This window comes from Chiloscyllium punctatum, chromosome 3 (assembly GCF_047496795.1).
Source record: "Chiloscyllium punctatum isolate Juve2018m chromosome 3, sChiPun1.3, whole genome shotgun sequence".
In the NCBI taxonomy this organism is placed as follows: Eukaryota; Metazoa; Chordata; class Chondrichthyes; order Orectolobiformes; family Hemiscylliidae; genus Chiloscyllium; species Chiloscyllium punctatum.
In genome coordinates, this window is record NC_092741.1 from 135,633,581 (window position 1) to 135,653,417 (window position 19,837).

The 19,837-nt window shown below is 40.2% G+C and overlaps 1 protein-coding gene across 5 annotated transcripts in view; it reads right to left on the reverse strand.

The window, feature by feature from the left end:
- pxdn (peroxidasin) overlaps positions 1 to 19,837 on the reverse strand; it is a 257,223-nt gene that overhangs the window by 56,084 nt on the left and 181,302 nt on the right. For all 5 annotated transcript variants that reach the window (XM_072561008.1, XM_072561006.1, XM_072561007.1 and 2 more), the window contains 5 exons: positions 11,557 to 11,829; positions 9,115 to 9,231; positions 8,162 to 8,320; positions 7,293 to 7,405; positions 416 to 572 (listed from right to left, as the gene is read on the reverse strand). In XM_072561008.1, the coding sequence (XP_072417109.1) occupies positions 416 to 572; positions 7,293 to 7,405; positions 8,162 to 8,320; positions 9,115 to 9,231; positions 11,557 to 11,829 (819 nt within the window). The remainder of the gene's footprint in view (positions 1 to 415; positions 573 to 7,292; positions 7,406 to 8,161; positions 8,321 to 9,114; positions 9,232 to 11,556; positions 11,830 to 19,837) is intronic.

Here is a 19,837-nt window from a genome sequence, read left to right on the forward strand (position 1 = left end):
TAACCAAAACATCCCTGAACACTACAGGCAATTTAGCCAGGCCAATTCACTTAACCTGCACATCTTTGGACTGTGGGAGGAAACTGGAGCACCGGAGGAAACCCACGCTGACACAAGGAGATTGGACAAACTCCACACAGACAGTTGCCCGAGACTGGAATCAAACCTGGGTTCCTGGCACTGTGAGGCAGCAGTGCTAAACACTGAGCCACTGTGCTATTCCAGTAAAATGAAAAACACAAAAAGCTTAGTGAAGGTGAGGTAACAAAATAAAAAGGAAATGGAGAGGCAAGGTTGACCATGTGTTCACATCCATTCTAAACCAAATTCATAAATTAATCCACATGAATTTCGCAATCAATGTTAATGATAACAGACTCATTAGACCCAGCACAAGCCCATGTTATAGACTTACCGACGACAGTCAGCACCATACTAGCTGCAGAATGATCAATGCTGTTCCTGGCAACACACTCATATCGTCCCTGATCTGCAGGTCCAACATCGTGAATGAAAAGGAATCCTTCAGGGCTTATGTGGAATTTTCCACTCTCTGTAATCTGAATTCCATCCTATATTGAAAACATTGTGTCACTGTTGTATATTTATACAGACAATGTCAGTATCTTTGAGATAATGCTTTGATATTACTTCGCAGATTATCAATCAACAGCTTAAGTAGATTAAAGGCATTCACGGCTGACATTATAGCTTTGTATTATGTCTGAACAAGGGCTTACTAAATACATATTAGATTAAATACCATTTCAGCATTTAGGCTGCAAATTTGAAGCATTCTGGAAAGAAAATTTCCAGTACAACATAGCTTCCCAAGATATACCCAAAGTTATCTTTAAATAACTTGTTTGACTCTGAACAAGTCATTAACAACAAAAGAAAGCAACCGAAAGGCATTTATATAGTGCCTTTCCTGATCACAGGATCTCTCAGCGGGGTCCATAGTCAGTGAAATATTCCTAAATTGTCATAATGTAAAAAATGTACCAACCAACTCATGCACAATATGGCGTGTGAGGACATCAATGGTCAGATAATCTGTTTTACTGAAGTTGATTGAAGATCAACATTGACCACGTTATCAGGAATAATTCCAGAATCTTCCCCAAAAACAGTGCTGTGGTATCTTTTACACCCACTTGACAGAACACACAGGCTCTCTCTTTAACATCTTATCCAAAAGACAGTACTCCCTCAGTACTTCAGTATCAGGCTTAATGTTTGTTGTTAAATCCTGAGGTCAGATGTCAGAGGAGACTGGGGTCACTGCACCTTACCCCACTCCCATCGCTCCCAATGATGTAACCATCAGTTTCAAACCCAAAGCTCTTAATAATAAAAAAGTGGTAATTATTGTTTCAAGGCAAGATCCTCTCAAATGTCTACTGTTAGCCCACGCAGTGAGTGTTTCTGGAACAGACACTTGGCATGCAGATTTCCCACAACAGGTGAAAACTACAGTAGGGGAAGGAAACGATTATTAAGGGACAGTCAAATGACCATCTAAGGATCTCAACTAGTCCATAGGCACAGGAGTCTCCATATACCTCCCCACTGCTGATAAAAATGTACTGGTGGGGGGGGGGGGGGAAGGGGCAGACAGACAGGAAATGGGTATGGGGCTTTACAGAACCACCTCCCCCCCCCCCCTCCCCTTAGAGTGGGCATGGAATCCACAACTGTGACCAACTTGGCCACAGCTCATCTTCTTTTTAAAGTTTTTGTGACTGCATTCTAAAACATTCACGTGGACTGGCAGTGCTGCTGAATTTCATAGAGAAAGAAAAACTGCAAGAAAGAGAGAGTGAGAAAGTGAAAACAAGAAAGAAAAAGAAAGTGTGAAAAAACATCCAAAGTAGGAGTGAAGAAAGAGAGAGAGCAGGGAAAGAAATGAAGAACAAAATAAAGAATAAAAAATGAGAAAGCAAAAAAAAGTGAAAGAAAGCAAGTGAAAGAACAGTGAAAGAAAGAGCAAAAGAAAGAACGAATGAAGGAAAGAGCAAAAGAAAGAAACAAAAGAGAACTTTGTACACCTCAACTGTGTTCCCCCATCAGCCTTCTCTATTCAAAGGAAAACACCCTCAGCCTATCTAGCCTGTCTATTCCAGGCAAAATCTTGGTGAAACGTTCTGCACCCTTTCTAAGCAATCACATCCTTCCTATGTGTGTCAACCAGAATGACACACACTACTCTAGCTGTAGCCGAATTAAAAGACAAAATTAGTGTAAGAGCCTTTGCAATTTCCTCCCTCACCTCCTGCAGCAACCTTGGATACACTTCGTTTGCGTAGGGATTTATCGCTAAGTCGCTAATACATGCTCCTTCTCAATTTGTTTAAGTATATTGCATCTATCTCCCTGACTTCTAGACCTCCCTCTCCCCTACAGAGTATTTTCTCATCAAATTAGCATGACTAGATCGCAAATTAATTTTCATTACTTTAACGAATGCAATCCTAGTCTATGCAAACTGATCTTATAAATTAACCAGATCACACTGGTGTCATTTTTGTGACTCTTCACTCACAAAACAATACATACTTTCTGAAGCATGGAGCAGTACTGCAGACATTATCTAACAAGACCTTTCTCAAACTGAAACAATCCTTTTGATGTAAGTCCTTTTGAGATAAAGATTAATTCTACTAACACTTTTTTTTTTCTCTCTGTACCGGTTCACCAGATTTTGACATTTGTTTTCCTTAAACCTCCACATCTCTTTGCTGTGCCATTGTTCCTCCCTTCAAATCATTTTTAGAATTTTTTTCACTTATTATTGTCACAAGCAATGAGATACAGGGAAAAGTAATGTTTTGCATGTTATCCAGGCAAATCATACCTTACATCAGTATATCAGGGTAATAGAACAGACCACTGAATATAGTGTTACAGCTACAGAGAAGGGACAGAGAATGATCACCTCTAACATATGAGAGGTACATTCATAAGTCTGATAAGAGGAGCTAGTCTTGAATCTGCTGGTATATGTTTCCAACTTTTGTTTTTCTTCGGTACAAAATGAATGACATCATGCTTCCCACATTGACTTGCCCTTCCTGCTCATGCTGTTCTTAAGGAATCTATGATATTTTGGGAGCTATTACACATCAAAAATTAATGAGGACTAATAATTCATCAGAATTGTCTCGCCACAAAAACAGTGTGGTTACATTACGTGTCAATAGATGAATAAAATTTATGTAACTGCTAAAGTGCAATTAACCTGAATAAAATGCAAAGCTCACCTAGCCCCTGGGCCTCTATTAATTTTATAAAATGTGTGGATACCTCTCAGTTTTGAAATCAGAAGTTTTAGATAGACCATATAAAATCAAAATCTTTGTATTGTGCTAAAATGTGAGGCTAATGTACAGGTTGAAACCTCAGGTTCACATATTCTCAACACTTGCCTTCTTCTCTACAATGAGCCCAACAAATCTTTGACATTCTCTCTCCCATGAAGATAATCTCTGCAAACACAAACAACTGTGTCTGTGTAACCACATCATGGTTCAATGTTTCAGAGGTTTATAATTAAGATGATTGTGAAACTTTGTGTTCCAACCTTTCCCATGATAAGACTCCATGTTTGTTTCTGTCTTCTTCCCCAGTCTTCTCTAAAGTCATATGACTGATTATCACATGTTCCCAGGTCTCATCCAAAGCATCGAATGTCTACTGCTTGGACGCATGAGAACAGTTCAAAGTGCTCCATCTCCAAATTCATCTCCCATCCAATGGAGATGGAAATTCCCTACAATTGATATTTTTGTACAACAAAAATTTTAAATACAAGGAAATTTACAGGGTGAGTGTGTGTATCCACTTTGCATCATTCAGATGGCTTGCATGTTTACAGTTATATTCTACTTCAACTACAGGATTTTCGTGGGAAAATAGCACCAACTTGTTTATTTTTGAAATCTCTCTTTCAATCCCATTCCATTTTTAGTGCAAGTGTAAACCACCAGATGCATTTACTTTTCAAAGATACTCTGGCACCCTGTACAGAAGTCACTAACAGAAATTCAATCTGGCAAAATCGAGAGGTGCAAATCTCTGTTCCAACATGAGTCTTCATGTTTAATTAAGCACCCAGTACAATCTGATGAAGATCGACAGTCCATTAAAGCTAAAAAGTTAAAGCAATGGTCAAAATGTTAGACTTTAAGCTTCTTAAAATATGATAAGGAGGATAAAATACGTGGATCGACATGAATCAGAATCCAAGTCCAGAGGTTGGAGGTTTTATGTCTGTTGGAGTATTTGGCTGCTCCCAACAGATGCATACCACCATTCTTTAACACTTCAATAGAAATCAGGTGTTGAGATTGAGAAGCCAACTGAAATGAGATTAAGCACAAATGGCTATTTGGCAGTATCTATACAGTCAGGTTGAAAAAGATTGTAAAGTAAGTGAGGTATATATAGTATTACATGTGAAATAAGAGAAAATGTTATGCACATTAAGGATTTAATTAACTTTAAATTCAGTCGTAGATTAGATCTCCTACAGTGTGGAAGTGTACACCAACTCTCCGAAGAGTAAGCCACCCAGACCCACTTCTCTCTGACTAATGCACTTAAAATTAAGGGCAATTTAATATGGCCAATCCACCTGACATGCACATCTTTAGATTGTGGGAGGAAGCCCACACAGACACAGGGAGAACGTGCAAACTTCACACACACAATCGTCTGAGGCTGGAATCGAACCCAGGTCCATAGTGCTGTGAGGCTACAGTGCTAGCCACTGAACCACCATGCTGTTATCTTCCAATGAAATTAATCACCAAACTTAATGTAAACATTAACCTTCCAGGCATGTAGATTTTGTTAAAAAAGTTTGCCTGACGTTTTAAAAAACAGCCCTAGGTTAAGGGAGCTTATATTTATCATTAAATTATCAACATAGAATAATAGTCAAACAGCAGGGAAAGAGACCCTTTGGTTCAACTTGAACATGCTGACCAAATTTCCCAAGCTAATTTAGTCTCACTTGCCTGCATTTGGTCCATATCCCTCTAGATCTTTCTTATTCATGTAATTGTCCAAACATCTTTTAAATGTTGTAACTATACCGACATTGACCATTTTCTCTGGTAATTCAGTCCACATACAAACTAAACTAACCTGTGCGGGAAGAAGTTGTGCCTTAGGTCCCTTTTAAAGCTTTCTCCTTTCACCTTAAAATTATGTCCCATAGTTTTGGACTCCCCATCCTAGAGAAAAGACCTTTGCTATTGACCTTACCTACGTCTCTCATGATTTTATAAGGTCGCCTCTCAACCTCCTATGCTCCAGCAAAAAAAGTCCTAGCATATCCAGCCTTTCTTTGTAACTCAAATATTCCATACACGGCAACATCCTGGTAAATCTCTTCTAAACCCTCTCCAGCTTAATAATATCCTTCCCATAACTGGGTGACCCACACTGGACACAGTATTCCAGAAGAGGCCTTACCAATGTCCTGTGCAACCTCCACATGACTCCCCAACTCCTATACTCAAAAGGTTTGAGCAATGAAGGCAAGCATGCTAAGTGCCTTTTTGTATGCCTGTCTGTGACACAAACTTCAAAGAATTATGTACCTGCCCCCTTAGGTCCCACTGTTTTACAATGCTGCCCAATGCCCTACCCTGTACCAAAATGCAATATCTTGCATTTATCTAGATTGAATTCCATCTGCCATTTTTCAACAGATTGACCCATTGATAAAGATCACTTTGTAACCTTAGATAACCTTCTTCACTGTCTACTATGCCACCAATTTTAGAGTCATCCGCAAACTTACCAACCATGCTTTCCACATTCTCATCCAAATCATTTATGTAAATGACAAACAAAAGACCACCCAGAACTGATCCCTACCGAACACCGCTGTTCACAGACCTCCAGTCTGAAAACCAACCCTCCACCATTATGCTATCTCCTGCCATTAAGCCAATTATTTGGCAAGCTCACTCTGAATCCCATGTAACCTAACTTTACTAACTATTCTATCATGTGGAACCCTGTTGAAGGCTTTTCTAAATAACATCTACTCTCTGCCCTCATCAATCTTTTTGGTAACTTTCTCAAAAAACCTAATCAAGTTTGGGAGACATGATTTTCTCGTACTAAACCACGCTGACTATCCCTAGTAGAATTTTGCCTCTCTAAATGTGCATAAATTCTATCAATTTACTCACAACCAAAGTCAGACTCACAGGTGTATCATCCAACCTTTCTTAAACAAAGGTTGAAGCCACCCTCCAGTCATCAGGCACTCACCCGTAGTTCTAAATTATGCAAATATTTCCACAAGGGTTCTCATAGTATCCTCCCTTACATCCCACAACATTCTGGGATACATTAGGTCAGGTCCTGGAGATTTATCTACCTTTACATATTGCAAGACCTCCAGAACTTCCTCTTCTGTCATGTTAACGGCTTCGAAAACATCAAAATTTATTTCTCTAGATTCTCTAGGCTCCATTTCTTTCTCCACAGTAAACACCAGCACAAAATATTAATTTAGAATCTCCCTCAACTCCTGGGGTTTAACACAAAGCTGACCTCCTTGATCTTTAAGGGGCCCTACCCCCTCTTTAGTTCACCTGGAGGATAATCTCTAGAAAATAATTTTCTTTTTCATTCTGCTGACCATAAATGTAGAAGTGTCAAATTGTTAACCAAAAATGGTAACAGATAACCTTTTATGTATTATCTATATAAAATAAAACGTGGCAGTCACAAGTTTTTCAAACTGACACTTTCATTATTGCTGAGCTCTTAGCTGCATTGTATGTGTTTACAATTGACAGTTATAATTGCTCCTTACACTAATTTTGAGTTTGAGGAAACAAGGCAAAATAGAAGATCAATTTTACAGTTAATTTTATAATTCTACTTTGTAAACATTCCAATGAAATCTAGAAACTACGGAAGTTTGTTTGTAAGACACAACGTCCATAAACGGTATTCAAAGTAAACATGACGTGTACGAAGTTAAAAATCACACAACACCAGGTCATAGTCCAACAGCTTTATTTGGAAGCACTAGCTTTCGGAGCGCTGCTCCTTCATCAGGTGGTTGTGGTAAAGTTTTGAACTTTGTACACACCAGTCCAACACCAGCACCTCCAAACCATGATATGCACTGACGCTCTTAATTCTGTTTTTGATCTCTCCTCAGCGAGGTGAAATCAGTTTCCTTTTAAAAGATGTGCGTGTGTTTTAAACTACCACTCAGTTCACCTTTCAAAGCAGCTTTTACTGAAGTTCTCACCTACCTTACTCCATGTTACAGTTGGCTCAGGATCCCCCCGAGAACCGCAGGGAATCTGCACGTCTGACCCAGCAGCAACCGTCAGATCAGCTGGGGTGTTTATAATGACCAGTGATACTACAGGCACCAAGAGAAAAAAGGAAAATAAAACTTGGTTATGGTGGACACATGAATTTGGAAATGCTGCTGTGTGATTATTTTCTTCCCATGTGACCTCAAGTCTCTGCCAAACAAGGTAAAAGCAAGCAAACCTGCTGTGCAAATGTATTCCAACTTTGTTAGCCATGGCTATAATCTTGTTCTCAGTTTTGGTTGGGGGTGGGGTGCGTATAGAGTGCGTGGAACAGACGTTGGCCAGTGGGTCTTTTGCTAAGATTGCATGTTGTATCCAATTCTACAGAGGACGAATATGCGTCTCGGTGTGTAATCAGACTCCCGGCCCTGAGATGAAGCCCAGTATGGTCTGGCTTGGAAGAACTTTTATTTCTTTAGTTTTCCAAATTATTGCTGGACTTTATAATATCTTTATTTTTCTATTTTTTTCTTAAAAATTTGGACTTAAGAATCTGTACCTTGCTACCGAAGATGGCCAAGTTGCGATTTGTAAACTTTTCACTGTATCCATGTGAGTACATGTGATAATAAAACAAGTTCTAATATCAGACGTAATTCAAGAATTAACTTCATCTGGGTGCTTATGATCCTACCTGTAATTCTTTTGTTGGAACAACAATAAAGAGAAGTAGGGGGTACGTGGACTGGTCTACAAAATGGAGCAACACCTCACTTCGAAGTTGTCATTACAGTTCCAAAAAAAAGATTTCTTTACATTCATTTCAGACTTTTTTTAATAATGCTAAATCTGAAGAATACCTCTACGCTGTACAGTCAGCTGGGCTGGAACTCGGAGAGCACCGACTATGTTATCAGCTTGGCATTCGTATTGCCCTTCGTCATGAAGCGCAACGCTGGAAATCCTCAGTGTCCCTGGGGAGAGGATTACATGCCGCCTGTCCCCAGGAAGCGGACTGCCTATAAACCAAAGAGGATTTCTATTACGCTTCAAAAACTGGTCAGATTTCTGATAGCAGCACAGCAACACCAGCTCCATGTGATTTTAAAAAAAAAATTGCTGCACTCTAAGCTAGGTCATTTCTTACCTGAAGAGATCTACCTCAACAACATCAGCAATGCTTACATTCATGGAGCATGTTTGGTAGCCAAGGCCAAAATTACCATACTGAGCAATGTGCAAATCTTTAAAACAAGTGTTTTCATGAAATAAATACCACTTTTGGGATAATGAGCAGTGTCTGAAAAAAACAAGCATACGCGCAAATTATTCCTTAATCTATCTACTGGATAAAGTGAAAGTGAGTTCTTTATAAAAATGCCAAGCTTTTACTGATGCGGCCTCCATGTAACTAACAGTGCAAATTGGAATAATACGGGAAATTATTTTAATGCACTATGATAAAAAGAGGAAAACTGGCCAAAAAGGGAAGTCACAACCAACAGATTATAATAAGTTCTCAAATCATCACTCATATTTTATGTTCATAAATGTTATAGGAACAGTTAAAAAAAAAATCTCCAGTTAGTATCATCAAAACTATCTACACAAAACGCAACTCAATTGGGTACAGGCTTCATTCTACAAAGCAAAAAAGACAAAGATGAAATTAGAAAATGCTAGAGAAGCTCAGCAAGTGTGGCAGCATATGTTGACAGCAACGATTGAGTCCAACAGTTAATATAGATAATGTCAATCTGTTTCGTTGGTGCTTTGCCCAAATTCATCCCTGACAATAGCCTGCACATCATACCTCCTTTAGTCCATGTTATAGTTGGTGCAGGATTACCCTCAGCCTCACAATGAAAATCCACAGTATGTCCCTCGATAATGGTTTGATCTTGCGGCAAGATTGTAAACTGAGGTGGAGCTACAGAACAAAGGAAAGGGGGAGAAATTAATTTTTTTCAAAAGAAACACTTTTTAACTTCAATCATAAACACAACATAAGTGAAATAAAGTTATTTAAATTTCAGAAAGTAATTCAACAAGCAAAGCAATGCACAGGCACTCACTTCTAGAGAGGACTGCGCTGAACATTTGGAATTTTATCTAGGAGATACACAACCTCAACTGGGTAACATTTGGGAGTTCTATAAGCCGTTCTGGATAACATTACTAACAAGGACATAACATGTTCTATAGAAGGTGAACAAAGATTTATTCAAAGCATATCTGAACTAAGGTATGATAGACATCAGGGAAAGATTGAGAAGATGGGCAGTGATTGCAACGATGTCAGCCAAGTGGACCTCATCGAATACGAGTTCCCTGACTGCGGCTGTTAATCTGATCCATCAAGGAGTCCTAGCTGATAGATACACACAGGAGAAAGTGAGGACTGCAGGTGCTGGAGATCAGAGTCGAGAGTGTGGTGCTGGAAAAGCACAGCAGGTCAGGCAGCATCCCAGAATCCCAGAAGCAGGAGAATCAAGGTTTCAGGTATAAGCCCTTCATCAGCAATGAGGCCTATGGGCCGGGGGCCTGAGAAATAAATGGGAGGCGGGGTGGAGCTAGGGGTAGAAGGTAGCTGAGAATCGATAGGTAGATGAAGGTGGGGGAGAATGCGATAGATTGGAGAGGAGGGTGGAGCAGATAGATGGAAAAGATGATGGACTGGTCAAGAGGGCAGTGCCGAGTTGGAGGCATGGGACTGGGATAAGGTGGGGGGAGGGGAAATGAGGAAACTGGTGAAATCCAAATTAATCCTGTGCGGATTCAGGGTCCCAAAGCGGAATATGAGGCGTTCTTCCCCCGGGCGTTGGGTGGTTAGGGTTTGGCAATGGAGGAAGCCCAAGACTTACATTTCCTTAAAGGAGTGGGAAGTGGAGTTGAAGTGTTCAGCCACGGGGTGTTGGAGTATTTTTTGATGCAGGTGTCCCAGAGATGTTCTCTGAAACAATCCGCAAGTTGGCGACCTGTCTCCCCGATGTAAACAGGAGTGTCACACATCCTGTTCACTCTGAGAGCTGGCTCTGAGAGGCTATAACAGTGTCAAAGGATCTCCACAAGTAAATAAAGAGTGACTTGGTGATGGAATACTGGCCTTTGTGGAGTTATTTCAAGATAGAACATTTTCTGCAGAGGAGTGATCTAACAAAAATATGTAAGATAATGTAATTATTTGTTAGACTAGATGTGGAGAACATGTTTTCATTTATTGATGAGACGGGAATGTGTGCGTGTGAGTGTGTCTACAGAAGAATTTAGGGGAGCACCTGATGTACAGTGAAGTTAGAATTTGGCTCTCTATCATAAGAGCCATTTGAGGTAAACAGTACAGATAAAGGTAAGATGCAATGAGATAAAAACATCTGGGACAAAGGAATGTAAGGATATATTGATGAGTTCAGAGAAAGAAAAGGGCAAATACGTTGAAATAGTTATCACAGTTTAAATGGATCTGAATTTGCTCTAAACTAAATAGAGGATGCTGCCGCATTATGGTAAAGTAATTGAAGTAGCAATCTTGTGTTCTGGAGAACATGACAGATAGTAAAATCTGAATCAACACAATCTGGAATTAAAATATACTCTAACGGTGACTATATCATCATTGTTGATTATTGTAGAAATCCATCTCTTTCACTATTGTTCTTTAAGGAGTGGAATCTGACTGACATGTCACTCCAGAGCAACATGGCTGAACTTTAATTGCCCGTTGAAATGGCCTAGAGAGCCAATCAGTTCAGGGGGATAGCAAAGGCCAGCCCTGACCACGTAGAGTCATAAAAGATCTATAGCACAGAAAAGGGCCCTTTGTTCCATCAAATCTGCACCAGTCAAAATCAACCACCTGGCCATTGTAATCCCATTTTCCAGCACTTGGCCTATAGCGTTGTATGCTTTTGCATCACAAGCGCACATCTAAATAGTAAATAACACGTATGAGGATTTACGTCTCTACCACCGTTACAGGCAGTGAGGTCCAGTTTCTCACCAATCTCTGGGTGAAAAAAAAATCCTCACATTCCCTTTAAACCTCCTGTCCCTTATCTTTAATCTATGCCCCTGGGCAATGATCCCTTCACCAAGGGGAAAAGGTTCTTCTCTGTGTATGCCCATCATAATTTTATATATCTTAAAAATATCTGCCCTCAGTCTCTTCTGCTCCCAGGGTAACAACCCAAGTCTATCACACAGAAGAAACGAAAATATGTCACATGAATTTTACTATGACACTTTCTGTACGTACCTTTGATTATAATGAATGCATTTGCTTGAATGGAGTCCTGATTGTTGTTTGCATGACATGTATATTGCCCACCATCTGCTTGGACTACATTCTGTATGTACAGTCCTCCTGAGGAAGTTATGGTATAGCGAGGATCATGGGGTAAGGGTGACCCATCACTTCTCATCCAGGTAATCCGCGGCTGAGGGTTTCCTGTTGCACTGCATTCCAAAGTGACACTCTCACCAACCAACACTTCCGTATTTTGTGGTTGAATTACAAAGGCAGGCCGAGCTATTTTAGGGAAAAAGAATCAAATCCATTTCAACACCATGGAGTAGCAAGTCAATATTTCTACACAGTCTACTCAATATCTAGATTCTGGGCTTAACACTATGATTCCTTCCTCTGATAATGAAAAGATGTCCACCCTTTCAAGTAGTGTTGATATCTGGTTTGCATTACCATAAACACCATGATGTTAACCATTCACATTGCTGTAATATTTCCCATTCATTCAGGTGCTAAATATTTGGGCAGCCCATCATTAGGGGTGGCACGGTAGCTCAGTGGTTAGCATTATTGCCTCACAGCGCCAAGGACCCAGGTTCAAGTCCAGTGTCGGGTGACTGTCTGTGTGGAGTCTGCATATTTTCCCTGTGTTTGCATGGGTTTCCTCTGGGTGCTCTGGTTTCCTCCTGCAGTCCAAAGAATGGTTAGATGGATTGGCCTTGCTAAGTTGACTGTTGTGTCCAGGGATGTACAGGCTAGGTGAGTTAGCCATAAGAAATGCAGGATTACAGGTACAAGTGTGGGTGGGACACCTTGGGGGCAGGGTGGGGCGGGGTGGGGGGGGGGGGGGTTACTGCAGACTCAGTGGGCTGAAAGGCCTCTTTGTGCACTGCTGGATTCTATGAAACATATTTTTGAGAATATTATCCAAGCTTCTGAACTCAATAACGTATGTTTTATTTGAAGGTAAGTTTGTGATTTTGAAACCATGTGCAGTGAGATGTGTGCATTTTCTTCATGGGTAATATTGTATCAAGACTGAAATGGGAAACAGAATATTCTGACAGAGAGAAAGTTGCTTTCCTGATTATTAAATCATTACGTTACAATAAATGCTCATGTGACCAAGGGTTGCCTTGGGGATAATTAACTAAGAAGCAAAAGGTAAACAGAAAAATAGGTCCCCAGTGGAGTTGCTGTAGACATTGTTTTGTTTCATAACATTGAGGATGCGTGTATAGAGGAAACAAGTTGGGTAATAAAGCAATTTTCTCTTTAGCCGTTTTAGAACACATCCGCAGGGGCTATGTTAACGTATCTGTTATTATAGTTGGCAAGTTCAGAATTCTGACAACCGGAAGCTTAAGGTGTTGCATATTGGACAAACCAAATGTTGAAACTTCAGTGCTGCCAGAGCTCAATGGACCATATAAAGAGGTCAGGATGGGAGTCTGGAAAGAGAACAAAGAAAATTTACAGCCCAGGACCAGGCCCTTCGGCCCTCCAAGTCTGAGCCGATCCAAATGTACTGTCTAAACCTGTCGGTCAATTCTTAAGCATCTGTATCCCTCTGCTCCCCACCTACTCATGCATCTGTCCAGACACATCTTAAATGAATCTACCATGACAGCCTCTACCACCACTGCTGGAAATGCATTCCAAATGCCCACCACCCTCTGTATGAAGTACTTGCCATGTGTATCCCCCTTAAACTTTCCACATCTCACCTTGAAAGCATGACCTCCTGTTATTGAATCCTTCACCCTGGGAAAAAGCTTGCCTCTATCCACCTTCTCTATACCCTTCATGATCTTGTAAACCTCAATCAGGTCCCCCTTAATCTCCTTTTTTCTAATGAAAGTAAACCTAACCTACTCAACCTCTCTTCATAGCTAGCACCTTCCATACCAGGCAACATCCTTGTAAACCTTCTCTGCACCCTCTCCAAAGCATCCACATCCTTTTGGTAATGTGGTGACCAGAACTGTACACAGAATTCTAAATGCGGCCGAACCAATGTCTTGTACAATTTTAACATGACTTGCCAGCTCCTATATGCAATACCCTGTTCAATGAAGGCAAGCAGACTATACGCCTTCTTGACCACTCTATCCACCTGTGCAGCAACCTTCAGGGTATAATGGACCTGCACTCCCAGATCTCTCTGCCCATCAATTTTTCAAAAAGGCTCTTCCATTCGTTATATAATTCGCTCTAGAATTAGTCTTGCCTAAATGCATCACCTCACATTTGTCTGGATTGAAACCCATCTGCCACTTTTCCGCCCAACTCTCCAGTCTCTCTATATCCTCCGTATTCTCTGACAGTCCCTTATGCTTTCTGCTACTCCACCAATCTTCGTGTCATCTGCAAACTTGCTGATCATACCAACAGTGTCCTTTTCCAGATTATTTATGTAAATTGCAAACAACAGTAGCCCCAGCACTGACCCCTGTGGAACACCGTTGGTCACCTTTCTCCATTTTGAGAAATTCCCTTCAACTACAATTATGTGCTATTGGGACTGTCGTGAATAGCGTAAACATGGTGTTGGTGTGAATCACAACCAAGGGCTTTAGATAGATTATAGCTGCTGGTGAATATGATTCAAAAGGTCAAACGGTCACATGGCAAATGGAAGATACTACATAGCAGAGGCCAATTGGGAAAAGTTCTGAAATTGCATGGGGTCATACATTTGTGCAGGAGGTGACAATAGCATGCTTATAACCATGTATTTTTGTTGTCACAACAAATTAAAGAGAAATTTACTTTTTACTGTAACGTGCCCATCCTTATTAATTAATTTTAAAATTATATTGATTTTAGTTCATGTGTTACAGTAAAGGTTTTAAATAGTGAAATCTTATTCACTGGATCTTTTTCCATTGGCTGGATAGGACTTCCTTTCTTTTTTAAAAGAAAAGCTATCAGTTTCTACGGGGATCATAGCATCTGCAACTAATGGAAATTTGCATATCACACACCACAATTTACTTTGAGTAACTGATATTCAAAAACAGAATGTCAGCATGTATAATATCATACAATCTCCTAAAAAAAAATTAACAGCCCCAGAATTGTACAATGTCAACCCCAGTGCCGTCCCAATTGAAGGGAATATGGATTTTAGAATCAAATGTGTAGAAGACGAGGATGCCCGATTGTTAACGTATCAAATTTATGGACATTAACAGGTAAAAGATTTCACCGCATGTGCATCACTACATCCCCATATTAGAGTAGAGCCTCACCATGACTCTGGCCCTGCACTCATCCCTGGAACATCTGGACGACAATGATATCCACATCAGGCTCCTATTTATTGACTACAGCTCTGCCTTCTACACTTAATTCCAAAACAACACATCTCCAAACTCTGGGACCTAAGTCTCTGCTCCCCATTCTGTAACTGAATTCTCAACCTTCTGACCAAATGATTGCAGTCAGTAAGGATAATAAGGATAGCCGACAACATGCCCTCTATGATAATCCTCAACACTGGTGCCCTACAAAGCTGCATACTCAGCCTCCTACTATACTCCTTATGCAAACATAACTGCATGGTCAAATTCCACACCTGTCCATTTACAAGTTTGCTGATGACACCAGCATTGGAGGTCGGTCCTCAAACAATGATGAGGCAGAATATAGGAAAGAGACTGAGTGCTTAAGGGCATGGTATAAACACAGCAATCTTTTCATTAACATCAACAAAACAAAGGAGCTAGTTATTGACTTTAGGAAGCAGAGTGGAGGGAATACCCTTTTTGTATCGATGGTGCTGAGGCAGAAATGGTCGAGAGCATCAAGTTGCTGGGAGTGATGATCACCAATCTGTCCTGGTCTACCCAGGTTGAGACTACGACTAAGAAAGCACAACATCTCTACTTCCTCAAGAGGCTCAGGAAATTCAGCATGGTCTTAAAGACTCTTATCAATTTGCACAGATGCACCATAAAAAGCATCCTATCTAGATACGTCACAGCTTGGTGTGGCAGCTGTTCTTCCCAAGACTGAAACAAACTACAGAGAGTTGTGAACATAGCCCTTTCCATCATGCAAACCAGTCTTCCATCCACGGACTTTATCTTTACTTCCCACTGCACCGGAAAAGCAACCATCATAATCAAAGAGCCCTCCCACCTCAGTTATACTCTCTTCCGCCAGGCAGAAGATATAAAAGTTTGAGCACATGTACGAACTGCTCCAAGAACAACTTCTTCCCTGCTGTATTCAGACTCTTGAATGGGCCTCCTAATGTCAATGTTGACCTCCCTGCACATTCTCAACAGTGTAGTCTGCACACTGTTCTGTTACCCTGATCCGCCTATAAAGCATGTTAAGACAACACTTTTCATTGTACCTCAGTACACATAAAATCAAGTCAAATCACAACAAAACATTTCTTGGTTAATGACTCCATTTCCTTTTTCTCTGAGAGAGCAAGCTGATTAATATCATGTTTTCTTTCAAAATCTTCTCTTGGAGTCTTTTCTCAGGAATGTCCAAATGTTCCATATCCAAATGAAGGAAATGCATGTCAATCACCTGCATCTGATGTTATGAGTGGTAACATCGCAATGAGTACAAAATCCCACGACGTCATACACTGATACTCATACTGAAATCCTGGCCAGAAGCCCAGCAGCAAAGTTTTAAAAACTAAGAATAACGATGCTGTTTATACATTTCAGGTAAAGGAAATTTATTGCCAGGCATGTACAGCACAACTCATAAGACTTGATATAGCTACAAACAAAAATAAGTTTAGATACAGACATTTACCAATCACCTCTGCTTACATCACCCACTACTGCTCTAGCTTAGAGAAAAAAATATTATCATGCCAATTAATTACCTGCCAACCTAATTAATACCTCTCTGCTTCGGGTCGAATGCCTTGCTGTCTTTGGCTCCATCTCTTGGGCTAATACTTCCTCCCTCATGGAGGACATTATTTTCTCCCTCATTGGACCAACAGCCTTCTATGATAAATCTCCCAGAGTTAAGCACTCAGTCTCACTAACCTTCCTGTGATGTACAAACATCCAATTGTTTATAAGCTCCATCACTCTAAAACAAATGAACCATCAGCCAACTATGCTCTGGAACGGAGCAAACAGTTGTGCCAAAAAGCTTTGTAACTGCATGCCTACGTTGTTTATCAGAGTCTAAATAAACAGTTTGGTGTCACAGAAGTTGTGTGTCTGTCAGGATATCCGATGGTCTGAATTTGCACGTACTTTCAAATATGTTGGTCCAATCGACCTTTCCAACATCATATCTTTTTTTTGTAAATTTATTCACGGGATGCGGTTATCACTGGCTAGGCCAGCATTTATTGTCCATCGCTAATTGCCAGAGGGCAATAAAGTGTCAACTACATTGGTGTGGGTCTGGAGTCATACATAGTCCAGATCAGATAAGGATGCCAGTTTCTTTCCCTAAAGGACATTCGTGAACCAGATGGGTTTGTCCTACAATTGACAATGGATTCATAGGTATCTGTAGACACTTAATTCCAGATTTTTAATGAATTCAATTTCCCCCATCTACCATGGTGGGATTCGAGCCCAGTGCCCCAGAACACTACTTGGGTCATTGAATTAATAGCCCACTAGGCCGTCATCTCCCTATGAGTGTATTATTGAGTATATTTGAAGTCTTTTCATCAGATTGCAATGGCAATGCTAGCTAATAAGAGGAATTAATAGAGGATGATACTTGCATTTATAAGGCACCCACGAAGCTGAAGTGTCACAAAGGCGGTCAAAAGACACACTGTATCACCATTTTATGTTGTGAAATTCGTACAAATGAGAAACTACAAATGCTGCGGGTCCGAAATGCAGAACTTAAGCAGAAATGGAATGACATTCAAAGAATGGGAAACGGAAGACTTTTGTCTCAGAGGTTAAACTCCACATAAATTGCTGAGGTCAATTCAATACAGAACTTCATTGAGAGCAAATGAGCTGAAAATGCCAAAATGCAGAGATTTACAAAGCTTCTAAACGACGTCTACACTTCAAAGTTTTGTAATCACATATGACTCCTTACAGATACATTTCAGATGGCACCAATACTAATACTATGGACCAGACCAAACTCCCTCAAAATATATTGAGAAGATACCTTTAAAATAACAAAAAGTTAAGGTCTAGGCTATGTGCTAAGCATTGCATTCTGGATGCAATTCAATTGGTCGAACTACTGGACTTAAAACAAGACATACTCTTTTTGAACTACAGTTAGAAAACAGACAAAATAAAAAAAGTATTAAAAAGTATTAACATCCCAAAAACACACACTTGGTAAAGGCAAATTCAGTAAAATAGATTGCCTCACATGCAATTCTAGCAGTAGGAAGAGAACCCCAGGTTCTAGTTGTAACAGAGAGAGAGGAATAAGAGCTTTCATATCCAGCTTCAAGACCCCAACAACTGCTGAAAGCTAAAACTAAAAGTCTCGGCTCTGTGGGAGCTTGACCCCACTCATTCAGGATGCTTTTATTGTTGCAACTTTAAAAACGAACCCAAGGCATCATAAGCTGTTTACTTTATTGGCTTTGAGCAGACCACTAATCACCTGCGTCTTAACCTTTCTTCATAAAAGAAAACAGGACAAAATACATCTCTTAAAGCCATAGTATTGTCATGCCTCACTCCTTAAAAAAAAGAAAGAACCATCAAAATACAAAGATGGTTCTAGTTTTAAAAAGCTTCAGCCTAATGTAAGAAGTACACTACAATACATATACATTACATGGACTCTAAGCATGCAAACATTCGCTACTAAATGCCATTTCAGTCCATTTTTCTCCTGCCACCAACCGCCTCCTCATCAAAGTCGTGACAATGCATCAGCAATTACGTTGCCTCATCCTGCCACATGTATAATTGTTAAATTGAATGGCTGCAATAATAAGCTCCATCTACACAGTCTGGAATTTTTATCCTTAATTTTTTTCCAAAAATTTTAAAGGATTACAATCAGTATATTCAATTGTCTCAGGCATATTACTGGCAATACAAATGTTAAAATGTCAATAGACAATAGACAATAGATACAGGAGTAGGCCATTCTGCCCTTCGAGCCTGCACCACCATTCAATATGATCATGGCTGATCATCCTTAATCAGTATTCTGTTCCTGCCTTATCTCCATAACCCTTGATTCCACTATCTTTGAGAGCTCTATCCAACTCTTTCTTAAATGAATCCAGAGACTGGGCCTCCACTGCCCTCTGGGGAAGAACATTCCACACAACCACCACTCTCTGGGTGAAGAAGTTTCTTCTCATCTCTGTCCTAAATGGTCTACCCCGTACTTTTAAGCTGTGTCCTCTGGTTCGGCACTCACCCATCAGCGGTAACATGTTTTCTGCCTCCAGAGTGTCCAATCCTTTAATAATCTTATATGTCTCAATCAGATCCCCTCTCAGTCAACCAAGGTCAAGAATTCCTTCTCAACCATAAAATATGTCTCTTGATGATTAGTCAAAAAATACATAATAGGTCTTTCTAACTTCTCGTCATCTTCTTGCAAGAGAATCGCACTGACATCCACACCACTCATATTGATAGCCACCTTGAATGACTTTGTATAATTGTCTGTAGCTAACACTTGGGTAGTAGTGAATACAGCTTTCAGGCTGTCAAGTACCTTCTGACAGTCCGCCGTCCATTGAAATTTTCTGCACTTCTTCAACAACTCAGTCAGGGGAGAAAACACACTGCTAAAATTCAGTACGAACTTCCAATAAAGATCAGTTAGTTCTTCTCTCTTTGTAGATGGTATGGGAAACACCACAATAACTTTTGCTTTCTCATCTCCTGGGGCCATTTGTCCACGTCTAATGAAATGGCCGACGAATGTGACTTGGGCTTTTGTAAACTCACTCATAGCCAGGTTTTTTTACCAAGCCCACCTCCCGAAGTCCTTTGAGCAATTCCTCTGTATGCTCCAAATGTTCTTTCCATTTGTGAGTAAAAATCACCAGATCATGAAAATACACCATACAATCGGGTAATCCCGAAATGACCTCAATGGTTAATCTTTGAAATGTAGCTTTGTGCATTTTTCATACCAAGTGGCTGTCTATTCAGAATCAGAGAAGCCAAAATTTCCTTTGATCTTTCGGATAAAGGAACCTGCAAGTGTCTTCTGTGTAAGTCTAATTTTGAAATATAAGTTGCTTGTCCCACCTTCTCATTACAGTCTTCTAAATGTGGAGTGGGTATGAATCAGATTTTATAACTTCATTGACCCAACACATAATCATTGG